The sequence below is a fragment of the Vanessa cardui genome, chromosome 11 (assembly GCF_905220365.1).
Source record: "Vanessa cardui chromosome 11, ilVanCard2.1, whole genome shotgun sequence".
NCBI classification, from domain to species: Eukaryota; Metazoa; Arthropoda; class Insecta; order Lepidoptera; family Nymphalidae; genus Vanessa; species Vanessa cardui.
In genome coordinates this window covers 9115283-9132834 of record NC_061133.1, presented here as the reverse complement: position 1 = coordinate 9132834, position 17552 = coordinate 9115283, and the positions used below count along the sequence as shown (strand labels likewise).

The window sequence follows — 17552 nt, the reverse complement described above, 5'->3', positions numbered from 1 at the left end:
GTCTAGATGTAAGGCCATATATCCCAGAGGCCAGATTCTAGGTTCAAAACCCAGGTTAGTCCGATAAAAAGTTATGGGGCTGTTATATAATCTGGATGGATGTTGGAAGGCTTGTTCATGCTTGAAATCTTTTAGGTTGTGTCAAATTAGTTGTCACATCAAATTACGATACTGATAGAATAGAAACTACATCTGTGCTTAAAGAAAACTTGTATATATAACGTGTCTTGCGTAGATGGGTGGTCTCCTTTTAGCGTTTCCGCTGCGGCTGTACTTCCAACCTGATACTGTATCGTTCGCCCTGCCACTTGGCTTACCCACTTAACAAAAATGTTAAGACTTAACGCTTGTCAATAGCATAGAGTTGATGGCAATTACGCAGTACACAGGCGTGAACGCATAGAGCTCTTCCACCAGATTTATTTTTTCCAAAAATCTATTTTTTTCGTGTCAAAAAACATGCATTGTTCTAACTACTAATTTTAGTAGCATCAGTAGCGTTTACAAGATATGTCAATCAGGCGATGTTCTTTAAAAAACTCTTTCTATCTCTCTCTTTTTAAGTATACAGTAATCATGTGTGAGTATCGATTTTGCAGCATCAGTGTGTCGAGAAGGCGTGATTTGTCATTTTGTAAACCGTCTCGCTGCGGTTTCAAAAGCTAACCATTCGAAAACACTTTCATTGGCACCTTTCTCTCGGTTGTCTACTTTACGCACGATTTATATGCAATAATTGTATTAAATATTGCTAGTTTGTATTGTAAACGAGATAAACCGTAATTACTTGGAAATACACGAAATAGATAGATAGAATATCAAAGAATACGAAAAAAATGTTTTTTTTTTTACATTCATTTTTTTCTCTCATAATGACCAAAATTAAAATACCGAACATATTATCTATATTATTATTGGAAATTGTTCCATGTAGTACTACTTCCAATTATGCTAATATTATTAATAATAAAATAGCGGTCAAATAATTCTTAACTTTCCAGTAATCTTAAAACATTCGAGGCACGCTGAATGTAAATAAATACTATCAGTACGCAGTATTGTCGAAACGTTTTTTACGATGGCATTATTTTATATAAAACACACTAAGATTGACATAAAGTGCCAATCGCATGTGGCTCGTTTGCTAAGTCTAATGTTACTGCTCTATTGCAACTGACGGCATCAATTATGTTGTTGTCTATTTATATATCCGTTGACGTTGACAGGAAACTCGTTTGGCTCTGAATGTTAGGGTGGAGTTCAAAGCCGGAGAGTTATAACACTAGTAGATTGCTCTTGTGAATTCTTAATTGATACTACTGATTAAGTTTATGCTTAAATGTCGAGACGGCAACTGTGACAAGACCGTTCATAAATCAGTTGGAAACATTTAAGTTTTTCATTATATTTGTGTCACTGATGATGTTGACTGAAATATTGAAGAAGATCGTCATATATTCGTTGTCATGATAGGCTTTTGTCATGTATTAGGCAAAAAAAGTAGCCTTTGTCCATTCCTGGAGTTCAAGCTTGTTACATACCAAATTTCATTAAATTCGTTTCAGCGGTTCGGTCATGAAAGAATGACAAACAGACAAACAGAGTTACTTTCACATTTACAATATTAATATAGATTTAATATTAAAGATAGAGGGAGAGATTATTTATCTACAGACATGGTAATCATAGTTAACTAAATAAGGAATAAGGAAGGAATCGATTACTTAATTGTTTCTTTTTTTTGTAATAGCACCCAAATTACACAAACCAGTCGTATAACAGGTGAGCAAAGCGATAAATCTTAACGAGATCAGCGGCGCGTAACGACTGACCAGCCGAAAGATTGACACGTTGTGACAGTGGTCCAGTTTGTACGAAATCATTTCTTTTGACGCCACTTCGTTAAATACTACGCAATATTCTAAGCTAAAGTGTAACAACTTACGGTATATCTGCTTTATTTATTGGGACAGTCTCGTTTTATTAAATATTTTAAACGCGGCTACGAAAATATATGTATTGGCATGTCCTTTATTAATTATACCATCGTAAATGTTATGTATGTGTTTTATATGAACGAGACGTCGGTTTATTATGCATGTGCGCACCCAAAGGATTATATTTCATTTATCCCCGAGACAGTTATACATATATCCGACCATTTCTGGTCTTGATAGTCAATTTATTCGTGTCCAGTCCCATCCCGTCGGTAATTTGCATAAATTGATTGCTCTGTTCTGGTGTCTGATACGGCTCGCTAATGTCGGTACAGAGGTGCGCGGGCGCCGCTGCCTAGTCCGCAGTCGCGCGCCCCTCCGACCGACTGATACACGTTTTGCGTTAATACTTAATAACATCGCATGCTGCAACCCGATAATTTCTGTACGGATCGTGAATTTTTGAAACGTTAAATTCATTAGATCGGCCGCGCCCGTGTCACCGGGACCCGCATGTTTAATTGACGAGTTCACTCTACATAGCCGACGTATGGCTCACGTGAATAAAACTCGGTGATTACGCGTAATAGTACAGTGATTGATAAAACTATAGAATAAGTCAAGATGCGTCAGAGATATCAACTAAAGCAGCGACCGTACGTATTTGCTTACTTATCGTACTACTATCCTTTGTAAGCTCTATGTAATTATTTACCTATTTCAATACGGTTACAGTAATTTTTATGTCAATTTTAAATTGAACATTACCGAGAATACTTTCAATGAACAATAGAAAGAAAGTAATGTCCATTTATATTCAAAATGACCGAGTACAAACAATGGCATTCCTCAGGACGCAACGATGCAACGCATGATAATATCTAACACAGAACTCTTTTCTTTCTTTTCATATTGTTATGTTAAAAAATCTGTATTATCCTATAAGCAAAAATGACGTAATTTATTGTGTAGTCATTACATTGCTCGTTAACACAATATTAATAGTGACACAAAATTTGAAAAAGAATCGTTCTGTAACAAACAACTATATGGAAACGTTGAATATTAATTATTTCACGGAAAAAAAATACATTGAAAATTTACATATTTTCAACGGCGTTGAAAATTTAAGGACATCATGTAAATGTAAATATTTATAACATTGTTTATAAGTTCTTTGTTACAGCCAATAGACTGGCATGTTTAGAAATACTAAACATTGTTTTACGGAAAACTTCAAGTGCTGTGAAAACAGCATTGTATTTTTAAAATATACGTCTGCTTAAAGTTTCCATTTTTTTTGTTTCAGGTAAGTCCAGATGCTGTCATCTTATAAGATAAGATTATGAGGCTGTGTTGATAAGATATTATATGAATAAATGAAATTGGATTAAATAAACACTAGAATCAAAATGTAAAGATATTCGTCATTAAATCAAACACACATAAAATATTTCATGATTAATGCGACACTGATAGGTTTAGGGTAGTGCGATAAACTCCTTTGATTTCAAGGTCGACTTTCACATTTCCATAGGTTTCTGACGCACACTAACTTTTGTCATATATGTCGTACTTAGACCGGGAGATGATAATGATACGAACGCGAATGGACCATCATTTTCCTTTTTGCCTTTACCTAATTAGACCCCTAAAGAACCGCCATACTGGTACAAATGGCCAAATATTTTGTCATTATCACCTCCCGGTCTAACTGAATTGCACTAATCATAGTTTTAATTTTACCTGTGGTTGTAAGCAATACTAATTATAAATGGTTATTTTAACATTTATGATAGAAATATAGCTGAGGAATAAACGATAATTTTAAGTATTTACTGACGTGTAAAGTGACAAACCCTACTTTCCTTTTGAGGAAAAGTTTGGAAGCTAATTCGATTGCTTTTTTAACATGCAGTTTTCCTCAGGAAGTTTTCTATCAACCTAACAAAGTGAATTTCAGACACAGAGAGACTAAAGAAATAAATTAAGTAATCGAAAACTCAGTGGCGCTTGCCGACTTTGAATTCGGTATCATCAATAAGATTTACTTACACGGAGTCATTTCGATTCGATAGATCTGATACTTCAATAGATACCGATCTATGAGTATTTAATACTACTGACGTAACATATTTGGTAAGATGTGAATATGATTCAGGAATTTCTTTTCTTTCTAAAACAACGATATTAATTCCCACGTCAAATAATATATTATTTACTTTATGTGCGAATTTTTAAACTCATTTAATATAATAAAAATGCAATAAAGAATTCAAAACACAATTTTATTGGAATTTTTGCGATCAATTTCAATTTGATTATAATTATTAAAACTATAAAAAAACATCGTTGTTTTTTACAGTTTTATATGTGAAATTCAAATATGTTATTCGTATTAAAGTGACCTTAATTGGCATACGCGACGCTCAGATCTAGTCCGTCCAATCATCGCGTTGGCAGAAATTAATATCAAAAACATTTGATAAATTTTACCTTTATACAAATGTAGAGAATACAAAATGAATGTTTTGTCATCGATTCGTTGAAAAATAGGTTGAATATCTTTTTTTTTTTAAATTCACTGTAGACTTAATTTATCATTGTTTTAATAAAAGAAAAACCAATGTAGATAATTATTTAAACCGTTCTGAAACAAGTTAACTTAAAGCATAACAGCTGCACTTAAATATTGCGTACTGAAAGCATCGTAAAGCTGTTTAAACGATTAAATAAATCAGTTATTAGCATTAAATAAACTTTTGATTACAAGTTTTACTATAATTAAAAATATTATTAATGATCAAAGATGATTAACGGATAGAAAATCATCTTGAGGAAACCTGTGTCGGTGTTTTTTTAAGAGGAAAATATATTTTTGCTGATCGACAGGACATTCATGGGTTTGTATGAATGTTATAACAAATTAAAAAAAATTAAACAATCGATTATACATCAATTTAAATTGAGAAATCGATTTTTTACTTACTTTACTTACTTTTTTACTACTCGATTATCAGGAAAATTCAGTTTCGACCTATAACAAAGTTTCATCATAATCAGATGAACAGTCTAACATAGAGGAAAAACATTAATATATCTTTTTTTAGAAGATTAATTCCGTAGAATAATTATGCAGTACAATGTAAAATTTTTGCAATTCTGAATTTGTAACCACGTTTAATGTTACTTCACATAAATCTCTTAGATTTATTTAAGTATAGCTCACAATTTGCTAATAGATCGTAAACCTGTACTTGTATCCTAGATATATGTATAGCGGCTAAACATTTGCAAACCACTCACTCCGAGAATGCGGAATGGTCCAACTTGATACAAATTAAGAGGCAATACTAAAGGATGTTGTTACGTTGCTTTGAATCTATTTACTGCTCTTGTAAAACTATATACTGTCGGCAGAATACATATATCATGTTGTTTGTTTGTGTCTGTACGGAAACAGTCTTCGGTAAATAAAAAAATATTTTTCAAATTCAGAATTAATTTTGCGCCAAATTATTTACAACTGGCAACACTGTTGAAAGCAATTTTGTTGTGACTTATATGTCATTAGGTTTTAAAGAAATATTTATTTCTCTGTGTCACATGTCATTATGCACATTGGAAAAGGTCGTACCTAATCGTTTTCATTAGTTTTTGCAATAAAATATATATAATTACAAAAGGTCAAATATTTTATTCATGGTCATAATTTTGTCAATGAAAATTAGCTTTGACGAGATGAAAACATTATTATTTAAAAAAAAAAAGCAAGTAGCAGTTACAGTACTGTATTTTGTCAATGATCATTGACGTCCTTGCAACATATATAGATATGTAAATTACAAAAGTACCGACATGCCAAATATTATCTTATGCTGAATTCCTGAAGTGTTATAATGGTTTGCGTGTACTATTAACGCTGTATCAATTTAATTGCAAATTATTATGCCATATGAAAGTTATAAGCTATTTAATAGCTGGTATATTTAAATGTGTTTTTGAATAATATTTCGATTAGTTTACATAACACGTTACACAGATGAATAACTAGTGTGGACTACATATTATACATATGCTTCGCTTCGGTGTAAATTAAAATAAATGTAGGTATACATATTTTTAATTTATAAAGTTAAAATAAAAAATATAAATAATAATTAGGTGTGCATATATACGGACTCTTTTTATGTCTATATGCTTATGTTCGTCTTTCTTCTCTACATGGCTTGACAGTATTTTATAAGAGATCTACGATGCTTCTCTATTAATTATATTTCTAACACCTTACATTAAATTAAACTAATGTTTACTACTTTGGTACACATCTCTTTGGTGGTAGAGGTAAGTGCCATTTGGATAGATACTACTCACCAGTTTTCACCAGTCCCGATTTAAATAATGACCTCGTACTATAAGGGACGTCTTACATATGGCATCAGAGATATTATTATTAAATTCATTCATGCAATGGTTCCTTTCTTGTAGTTCAGTCTATACCCTATTTATTGGTATTTCTGACTCAACCCAAACAAACATACACACACAGACACACACATATAGATGGTAGATATGATATATATTAAATTTACACTAGTCATATTCTATGTACACTATAATATTGTACGTAACGTTTATGTAATTACAAAACGGCAAGTGTACTGTGTTATAGTGATCAGAAAACGCCATAGAAAGTAATATGTAATGGTTTAGAATTACATTGTCAGTGTTTCCTAAACGTTAACGATTTAATTAAGTCACGTTTTCTGCATGTGAACCGAAATGGGGTTTAGAAGTGCTCACACGAGTCGATTTTAGTCGATTTATAATCAATAAATTGAAGACAGAGTAGTCGAATCCATTAAGGTGAATGTATACACTTTAATTTTTATATTTCCAACAATTGTCGGTCAAGTTTATTCGAACCGTGTGAAGTCGCTTTTATATAAGACATGTGTTTATAGTATAATGTGATAATTAACATATTATTAAGTAATTTCTAAAAATAAATTCCTCATCATTACACAGTATAAAACAAAGTCGCTTACCGCTGTTTGTCCCTAGGTATGTCTTTAAAATTATGCAACGCATTTCGATGCGGTTTTTTTTAATAGATAGATTGACTCGAGAAGAAGATTTTTGTATATATATAATACATGAAGTATACAGTAAAGAAACACTTAATTTTAGAAGTTTCTTATGTGATGTCTTAACATATTTTGTGTTATATTTAGTATCAGTATTTTACACGTGCAAAGCCGGGGCGGGTCCCTAGTTGATTCATAAGTTGACAAAGTATCGCAAGGCTATATATACTACCTCTAGATACAGATAGATGTGTGAGAATTATATAAAGTTTTAAATCAAAACAAAGGTCATAATACTATTACATTTTTATGTATAAATATTCTTTACATCTAGCGAATATAAAACATATTTTAAAGAAGTGTTAATAAATTTTGATTGCTTCGCATTAACAAATTTCGAAACATGCATTCAGCGAACACGTCGACGAAATAATACGGATAATAGGCAACTCGACACCGTTCAAAGTCAGCTTCGTATCAAGTGCACAAGTGTTTGAAGGTGTCATTTGTTTAATTAATAAAATTCAATGGTATCTCTTTACATTCTTACTGTATAATTGAAATAACCGAACACATGAAAACTAGTGGCGTCAATAAAATATATTTACCATTTTTCGGTAAATATATTGTGTTCTTGATGGAGGATTTTAAACAACGGTAAGAATTTATTACGATATTCGTACATTATATTTTTGAATCGTCAGTACTACCGGTTCTAAATGTTAATTATACCGATAAATACAATAAACTCGGTAACATGTTGCTTTAATCCATTAATATATCTTTATATAAATAATAATATATGTATATTTGTCCTCTATACGTCCCTAAACCATTAGATATAGTTAAACTTTGTGTAGCTGTTCGAGAGAGTCCTGAGACAAAAAAAGTGTGTTTATCCTTTAAATGTGTGAAGATGGGACGGGTAGTTAATTAATAAAATCATATTACATTATAGACTTTAAATTATTTGTTTGTAGAGCCATTTTCTAGTATCATGTATAATATTATTTGAATTCTGTATATCGTTGCTTCATTCAATTATTGTACCATATATTATATTATTATTACAATAAGAAGGCTACTAAAACATTTCAGAGTAAAATAATTGAATTTTTGAACGGATGAATTCAATTGACAACGAAATATTTTAAAATACAGACGAATTGATAACCTCCTCCTCTTTGAAGTCGGTTGAAAATGGTCTGTTTGCAGTTTGTTTAGTACGAAATCTTTAAATAACGGTGTTTATAAAACTGTTTTTAATACATGAATACCGAACCTGTTTTGGTTTGTCAGTAAAGAGTTCGTATTTAGATATGATTTGACAATCCTAGAATACAAGCGAGTGCTATTCGAGCCGCATTCAAGGCAGTCCGGTGAAGGCAGGAAGAATGCAAACACTATGAAATTGTTATGTTAACGACCTTGTTTATTACCTTGTCTGTTTGAACGCCTATTGTCTCTGTAAGGTAAGATTTTCGTGAAGAAATTATCTTATTTTCTCTCTATAAATTCATTGATTAACTATTGATTTCGTCGAAGTGTCTAGAGCTGGTTAGAAATCTTTCTTTTTCTCATTAAATATTGTAATTCGCTTGCCTGTGAAAACTCGACAAATATGACATTTTTTAAATTCGAATGCGTATTAAGATACATTTAAATTTGAATATACAACTTTTATTTTAATTTGTATAAATCGTGTAATGATATGATTGTTTTACGATGAGATCGTTTTAGAAATAATTCATGAAGTTTATTGACTATAAAAATAATATAGGTTAAGTGTTTTCGGAATATCAATTTGTAACTATTTTATATTCGTACTAAACAGTTAGCAATTAATTTGAAAATCAAACACTTTTCAGTTATTCGAAACCACAGTTTTTGGTATTTTCTATTTTAAAATTTACGATTTTTTTTTATTTAAATTCGAAATAGACGAGAGATTTGTGTTCAGATATTACAAAACACATGAAATATATGTTATAAGGTGCGATGCGCTTTGCGTATTGGCCAATTTCTGGACATAAAGGTTATCTGTTACCGAGGTACAAATCACAATCGACCAATGATTTGTGGCCAGTACAATTTGTGCAATTTATGTATGTACTCGTACTGGTAATAAATAGGAGACGTTGCTGTGAATTGCTTTACAGTTTAAATGTATGAATGTTTAATAAACTTAGTTCACTTCGTAACGTCTAATAAATGTTAGTTCAAACTGTATTTCGAAATCTGAATAGGTTTAAATATTAAAAATACAACGTACATCAATTCGTAATCAATATATAACATATATTTATAAATTTATATGTTAGTTTCGATTACTCCACCAAACCTCATTATAACAGCGTAGTGGAATAAGCTCCAAAAACTTTACTTTTAGTGGAAGAAGCCTTAGCTGGGATATTTACAGGCTGTTACTTAAAGATTACTCAACAAAAACTTTATTTAAAGGACTAAAGATTAATTTAATTGATTATCTAATTATATTTTTTGTATGCAAAAAAATTTTTTTTTTTTTTAATATCGAAAGAAAAGTGATCACAACGTACAAGGTTCAGTTTGAATAAGTACGGTGACACGTGTCTAATCGTAGTATGAACTCTTAAACGCTTATAATAGCTGAGTCAACTGGTATACTGAAGTTTTGAAGTCTGTTTAATTCCTCCCTCGCACATACTTATGACCCTTATAATTATTCCCTAACAAGTATATTAAGTAACGTTAGCAATTAGCTAACGAGTTACCCTTGAGTATTCCGAGGAAGATTAAAAGAGCATTAAATGCATGTAACACTATAAACGTGTTCATATTATGTATTAAAAACTAATTACGGAATAGTTAATTAGCAGAACTATCAAATGTCTTTTTTAATTAAGCTGACGTATACATTATAATTCTTGCTTATTTGAAACCTAAGCTAGGCTGTTTGTTTTTATTAATTTGACATTTCACTCGAAAAACGATCCCGGTGAACAATATTACGAAAAATAACGTTTCATGATCGTGTTCGACGGTGAGTTTCGATATTTTTTTATTGATTAACTTTTATGTTAGATGTTCAACTAGATTTGAAGGCACGTAAATAGGTGGTGCATTGCTTTCTTAGATTAATATCAGCAGATTTAAATTTTATTTCTGTTCAAATTTATAGATTTATCTAAAGATGTTGATAGATTTCATTGATCACTGGGATAAGCTTGAAAGGTTGATTCGAAGTTCACCGCAGAATAAGAACTTGAAACGAAAGAATGACAGAATATGCGACATTTGGTATAATAATTATACACAGGATACAAGTATCAAAATGGTGTGTCACCGTCATTCCATTGTATACATTTTCAGAATGAGATTCGAAGCGAATTCTTAGAGAATCGCATTTGTGAAACTACATTAATAAAAATATTAATAATATTGGACGACCTCTGTGGTCGAGTGGTGTGTACACCAGTTTTCATGGGTACGCCACTCTGAGGTCCCAGGTTCGATTCCCGGCCGAGTCGATCTAGATTACCATTAGTTTTCTATGTTTTCTTGGGTCTGGGTGTTTGGGGTACCGTCGTTACTTCTGATTACCATAACACAAGTGCTTCAGTTACTTACATTGGGATCAGAGTAATGTATGTGATGTTGTCTCATATTCATTATTCATTTTCAAATATAATAACAAGATAAAGCTGATTCATATTAGAATGTAGGCTTTATTGGATAAATAAGAATTTATTCAAATTCCATAAGGGAAGTAAGAGATGACAGCTTAAATATGTACACAGTGAGTGTAATTCTCATTAAAGATGTTAATTATAATTTGCGTTTTTTTAGATGATAAACTAAATTATGCAAATTGCGGAGCTGTTCTTGAATAATCACGGCACGAAGTCGAGAATTTATTAACAGCTGGCGTCTTCGTCCGCTTCCGAAAGAATGAGGAAATATTTAGCGATTTTCATTAAACGTTACTTAAATTCGCATACCTTTATTGTTTTATATCGTTATCTTCGGATACGTCTCACGATTTAACCAGCAGATATGATGTTAAATATTTAACATTGACCGTTATACTTTTCCTACTATTTAGTAAGAAATATTTTATCTAAATGGTTTCAGGAAATTAACATTGAAACATTAAAATAATTAAGTGATATAGATAGACTATAGTCGCATTCTTTTCGAATTACGCTTATTTAAAAGTACAGTAATTAAATGTTATTTATTGGAATTTTATTTTAATCAAACATTTTAAAAATACATACGTGTCCTTTATTAAAATAAATAATTCTTATGAAACATTAATTTTTGCATATACAAACTTTTTTAAGACTGATTAATTATTCACAGGTGAAAAATGTTATAAATATTATAATGATAACTCATTACAAAAACACATGTTATACACTTATTAAAATAAAAAAATTGAAATTATAAAAAAACACCGTTACCAACATTACAAATACAGAATATTTTAATTAAATTCATCTTTCATTGATTGATTGCACTGAAAAATGTTTGTCATAATTAAAACTTTATTATTTACACACACATACACTCACTCACACACACACACACACAAACACAAATGTATATGTTAATAATTATTGAGGTTACAGTATTCGTTACAGTAATGATGTTAATTTATTGCCTAAGCTCAATTCCCGCTAGTAATTCCCTTAGCAGGCTTCTTAGTATTCATAAAAGCATCTCAACCGATTCCAGTTAAACCATTTTAATTGATATGTTATTGCGTTGATCGACAAGATCATCAAACGTTAGCTATATAGAAAGTGACTTCATTTGTCGGTCAAGTACATTGCAGCTCGAACTATCTGTTATAAGTTACAGACAAGTCGCTTTAGAAATTAATGTGATGAAACAAATTGGCACGTGTTCGATTTTTGGTCATATCCATTATAGTTAAAATAACCCAATTATAAATTCTAACACTTTAAAATAACTTCAGTTGGTTCATGGAAAGACACGGGCATAATCCCGAGAATGATTTAATTTATCTGTATCACGCTTTAACGTGAAATAAAATACCGTCATAAAACTCCATACTACATACATTCTTAGATGAAATTCTGCCAATCCGCAGTAGGCAGATTGAATTGCAAACCTTCCTGAGATACGACGCGGTCTTTGACAATTAAGGACACATTGAGAAGATGTTGCTTAATATATTTAAAATAAAAATTAATAAAGTCCCTTTAAAATATATTTTCATCGAATTAAAATGTATTCGACATTGATAAATTGTATAAGCTATAACTTAACGTAATTTCCTAAGGACGGAAGTCACGTTCGCTTGGCGCGTGAGGTTTTAAAGTTTATAAACATATTTATTCTTTCTTTTCGTGTTCCCAGGTTGTAGCGGTACCCATTCAGCCACGTTATAAAATTGACCATAATTGATTTTTTTAATCTGTTGATATATTACGAAGTTGTTTACGTGCTATAAAAAGGTAAAAACATATAGAAGAGACGGTACTCCTACTACTACGTACGTTGATCATAATATATATAATATTCGTATCTCTGTGGTATTTGTTAAATTAAGATCTATATAAAATGTAATAACACAATAACATTATAAGTTACATGCACAACTATAGCTTCTTATCTTAGTCAAAAATCATTTACATATGGCATTAATTAGTATCAGTAGGGCCAAGTGCTTAGAACCCGTGCATATTAGCTGGTCATTGCGGATTCAAGCCTCGGCAATTAATGAATTTATAAGTGCTTAGTTAGTGTTAATAATTTATCTCTGTAATATGAAGGAAAACTTTGTGAGGAAATATGCATTTGTAAAATTTCAATAAAATTTTTCGATATATGTATCCACCAATTCGCTTAGAAATTTGCTCTAAAACTTTTCGACGAAGAGAGTTACTGTTATTTTAGTTAAACTAAACAAATAAAATTAAATAAAATTCTAAAATAAAGTATTCTCTAACACGACGCTTCAAAGATGGAGATCTTTGAGGCGTCATGTTACAGAATTGAATTGAACATAAAGTCCATTCGAAACGTAGGTAAACTACTAATCAAAAACTCCGTAGCTACTCTTGTTCCCAAAAGAAATACGAAGTCAACAATTTGATAGCGTTATATCATTCCGATTTTCATGTCGCGTAAATAACAGATATCTTCACGTGTTCACATGTGTGTTACGTGGATATGAATAAACCATTTGAAAGCGTTCGCTGAGCGTTAAGCTTGGATCGTACTCCTGTTCCATTGACACACTTCCAAATTGACAATACTCCTACTTAAATCCGTGTGTAATCTACGTGTAGGATGGAACGCGTGTATTGAGTAAATTGCTAATTAATTTCAATTCATATTACGCAATACAACGAGATATGTCAGGAATGTATGTTTAATGTTGATTATTTATAAAATATTCACAATACTGTTGTTGTTTTCCATTAACCTATCACACGTGTTGGAAGTGATGTTATGATTAGCACTGGTATATGAATTAATTATTTTTGTATTGTTAATAATTGGTAGGTAGGTCATATATGATTGTTTTTTTCGGTTTTTTGTCATTGTTTAACACATTTACGCCAATAACATTATGAAGATATATTCTCAGAATCATGAAACTAAGGTTTTAACAATTGTTATTTTATCTTTTGATGTATATAGAAAAGGATTTTATACCATCTTGTTGGTGTGATAGAATATCATCTGAAAAAAATACAGGTTTTCTCTCGACGTTTTCCTTTACGCACAGGATGTTTTCCTTTAGCACCGAATATAATATGAGCTATAAGCACTTATCAAGGACAATGATTTAAGGAGTACTCGCACAGGTTTAAGTACGTTCTCTTTGTTTTAAATTCGCATGTTCTAACCATCGGGTCATTTAGATTATCCATGCTTATTGCTTGCAATTCTTTAGAAAGTCGCAATTGTCGAGACGCAGCCTAACATGCACAATCACTGCAACTTGTAAACTTAAAGGAAATTTACGACCTGTGGCCAAGAAGAAAGTAAATAAGTGATACTTACATCGGTCAGTGACACAATCTTTATTACCACGTTTGTATAAATAATGTAATTTGTGTAATAAATGCTTTCAGAAAACATGCTTTGCTCGTTTCAATGGAGTACTCTTTTCTAGCATGCTGTGTCGGTACTAAATTATTATAGGATTTTTTTTTTATGATATAGGTTAGCGGACGATCAAATAGATCATCTGATGGTGGTCAGCACTTACAGACGAATAAAATTATACCAATGTGTCATCAAACTTGGAACTATATGCCTGAGGCTACAGTGGTTCACTCACCGACCGAATTACCACAGTAATAAGTATTTCTGTTTGGCTTTAGAATAACTGATTAGAATGGTACTTGGTACCGGTACCAATTCTACTAGGTACTACCACAAGCCCTACTTCAGTATAGTAGTACTCATTTACTCGTAGTTTCGTTTGTCTATCTATTTTTACTTCTTCTTTTTTCTATCATTATCATACTAAACAAATTATATCATTAAACTGCGATAAAAATAGTGAAGTCAACAATTAAAGCTTTTAAATACTTTTTTTAGAACATCGAAAAAACAATTAATCTTAAAAGCCTTAAATAATATAAAATGTACCAAAACGGCCTTAAACCACATTCCCATCTGATATCACACGGTAAGGTAGAACCTGAAAAATAAAACAAATAAATTTAACACCTTAGGCTTGTACAAACAATTACCTTAAACTATAGACAAGGCCGATGTTATCGTTGTCATCACAAATAACGTTTATCAGCGCTTCTGATGGGAACAGTTTATTTAACACCGTCCTTGTGTTATCTTATCGTTGAAAAAATCGCGACAGATTTGATTGATTGCATAATTACATAAGTTATGAACCCAGTTTTCCATTGCACGTCAGCGGTCTCAGTCAAAGACACATAGATGTTGTCGATTTTGCAAAGATACGCTTCAATTTATAGAGCTGACGTACCAATGTTCGATTTATCACGTGACTTTAAATGACGAATTGAAAACGAATTGAATAATTTAGATAAAAGCGAAGGATAAAATCGTTCGATAATGTTTCTGAGATTACAACAAAATGATCTTTGTATTTAATAGGTAGTAAAAGTAATATAGATATATCTTATTTTATATTTATGATTGTACGATTTACTCATCAATTATACTACCAAATTCCAATATAATAAGTACACATATTGAATGTTGCATAAGGTTTACTGTTTTTATAGAGTATTACGTCAACTGCAACGTATATCAAGCATAATTATTACTTTTTATTAAATAGATATTCTTGCGACGTTGATACTCCACCAAACTAAGATGTTATGTCCGTTATGGCTCTAGTTACTGGCTCACACATCCTTCAAATCGGTAATAGTATACTCAGTATTGCTGTTTGTCGGAAAAAAAAATTAATACATATAATAAAACTATTTTATTTGATATTTAATCTTTCTTTACAAAGTCTTAAACAAGTTACCTTATTTAAATATTTAATTAAATATAATCCTAGTTCTTGTCATCAATTGAAACCGTGCCCTGATTTTTTATCTGAGTTGCTCATAACACTTGCTAGAGGAAATAATTTAAGAATGCGTGTCTAAATACATTGATTTCGTTTCAAGACAAATTGTTCTATGTATGTGCTATTAAAAGTAGTAATAGAAAGTTAACCTTATATTTAGTACCGTAAGATATAAAATCGTTCGAATGATAATCTCAAAAGCGACTTAGCAATTTCGTTTGTCGGTTGTAGGAATTTTCGACAAGTCGCTAATCAGTAAGTCCGTTACATTGTTTCGGAAGATTCTGAACGTGAAACTAAGAGATACAGAAAACTTTTCAATCTGCGGGTAAGAGTATAACGACACAACTGAGATGTAGCATCGACAAAATTCGTAAAACCGATCACATCCGAATTAAGTACGCTATCCCAAATTATCAATATTTATTTCTTATGTGAATATGATCTTTACACTTCCATATATTCGTCAATTTGACACGTCGATTTACATGCCCTTGCTTTTTCGGGTTGAAATGACGCGAGAATCTATAGCGACGAATAGCGTCGAATAGCGCGATAGGGAGCTATTTCTATTGGTTGTATAAATCGACAGAAATGGGTTTTATTCCTTCATAGTCGTTCTATATTTTGTAAGCAAAATATTTCCTATGTTGTATTGTTATTGCTTCTCTGATATTTGATTTAATTTGTTTGTGTGTGTGTTGACGTTAAACAGCGTTGAAATACACAACCTTGGACAGTATCACCTGTAGGTTGTCTTTAAGATATTTATCTTGGTAAAGTGTTTACCGCATTGTTACACTGGTTGCTCTCAAATTGATTGACACACAAATACGTCTTAAGTTATCGTTAAAAATAGATTGAATTCAAAAGATTAATATTATTTTTATTAATATACTATAAAGATAAAAAAATTAATACTTTTTTACAGTATGGAATACAACATCATACATACATCATGTAAAAGGCAAGTTAATGTTTCGTCAAGAGAATCGAAATTGCAATTCAACGTTGTAATGTTGCTAGCATTCCTTGCCGCTATAATAAATATATTTTTATTTACTCTGTATCTATTAATATCTATTTGTCTTGTACCATATTTATGTGAATAATTTAATAAAATATATTGTATTTAATAGCACATACCTTGTTAAAAATAACATAAACTAATAATATAGTCTAAAAATAAATAAAATAATAACTATTAATACAATAGTGTACTATATATAATATTATATGTTAAGAATATAAATGTCGGTAATAATTATATAATTTTAGTAGTTCAACCTTCTGAATTTCCAAAGTATTTTGAGGTCTTTGTTTTCCATTCGCCGTATTAGAAACGGAATATTTTATCCGGGCGCTCCTTTTTCCTTTCAGAGAAAAACTTCCCTGGAATGTTTGATTAATGTTTATTATGTTAAGGGACGACGTTGTGAAACGTTAACCTGATTCTTTCTCTCTTGACGAAAATTTTCGTGTTACAATATACGTTGGTGATAAAAAATAAGTTCTAAAAATTTAACTTGTGATGTTGCCAGCTAATAAAATACAGGCACATTAAAATACCATAAATAAAAAAACAAAAATGACAAAGAGAAATTATAATACTATAAAGAAAATTTGTGAAAAGAAATTGTGAATAAATATCGGGAGTCATGGTTACCTATGTATGAATAGGTAAAGACAAGAAAGTTCCTTCGTCACCTTTTGTTTGACAACCGAATTTCTTTTTTTTTGTATGGTAGACATCGACGAACGTGTAATGTTATTGTCAAAACGAAGGTCAGAATGTTCGAAATATAAAATTATATTCAATGATTGTGGTTTGAATAAAATCACTATAGGAAGTATGCTTGCCTGGTGGATTTCCTGAAAAATTGTACCCCAAAAGAGCAATTTTCAGACTTGTTGTCAGGAATAAAATTCTTTATTGAAATCAGATAATGTTAAGCGAATGTTTTACATAAGAATGTCTTATTCGTCTTGTATGGT

General features: G+C 31.0%; 1 protein-coding gene across 4 annotated transcripts in view; it reads left to right on the top strand.

Moving 5' to 3' along the window:
* The window catches only part of LOC124533460 (plasma membrane ascorbate-dependent reductase CYBRD1-like), a 65778-nt gene that overhangs the window by 25676 nt on the left and 22550 nt on the right, over window positions 1–17552 (top strand). Inside the window, exon 1 of one of the 4 annotated variants that reach the window (XM_047108747.1) lies at window positions 2295–2593. The exons of the other annotated variants lie outside the window; for them this stretch is intronic. Coding sequence (XP_046964703.1) covers window positions 2562–2593 — 32 coding nt within the window. The 5' untranslated portion in view covers window positions 2295–2561. Of the gene's footprint in view, window positions 1–2294; window positions 2594–17552 lie in introns of those variants that run through there. 4 annotated transcript variants of the gene reach the window in all.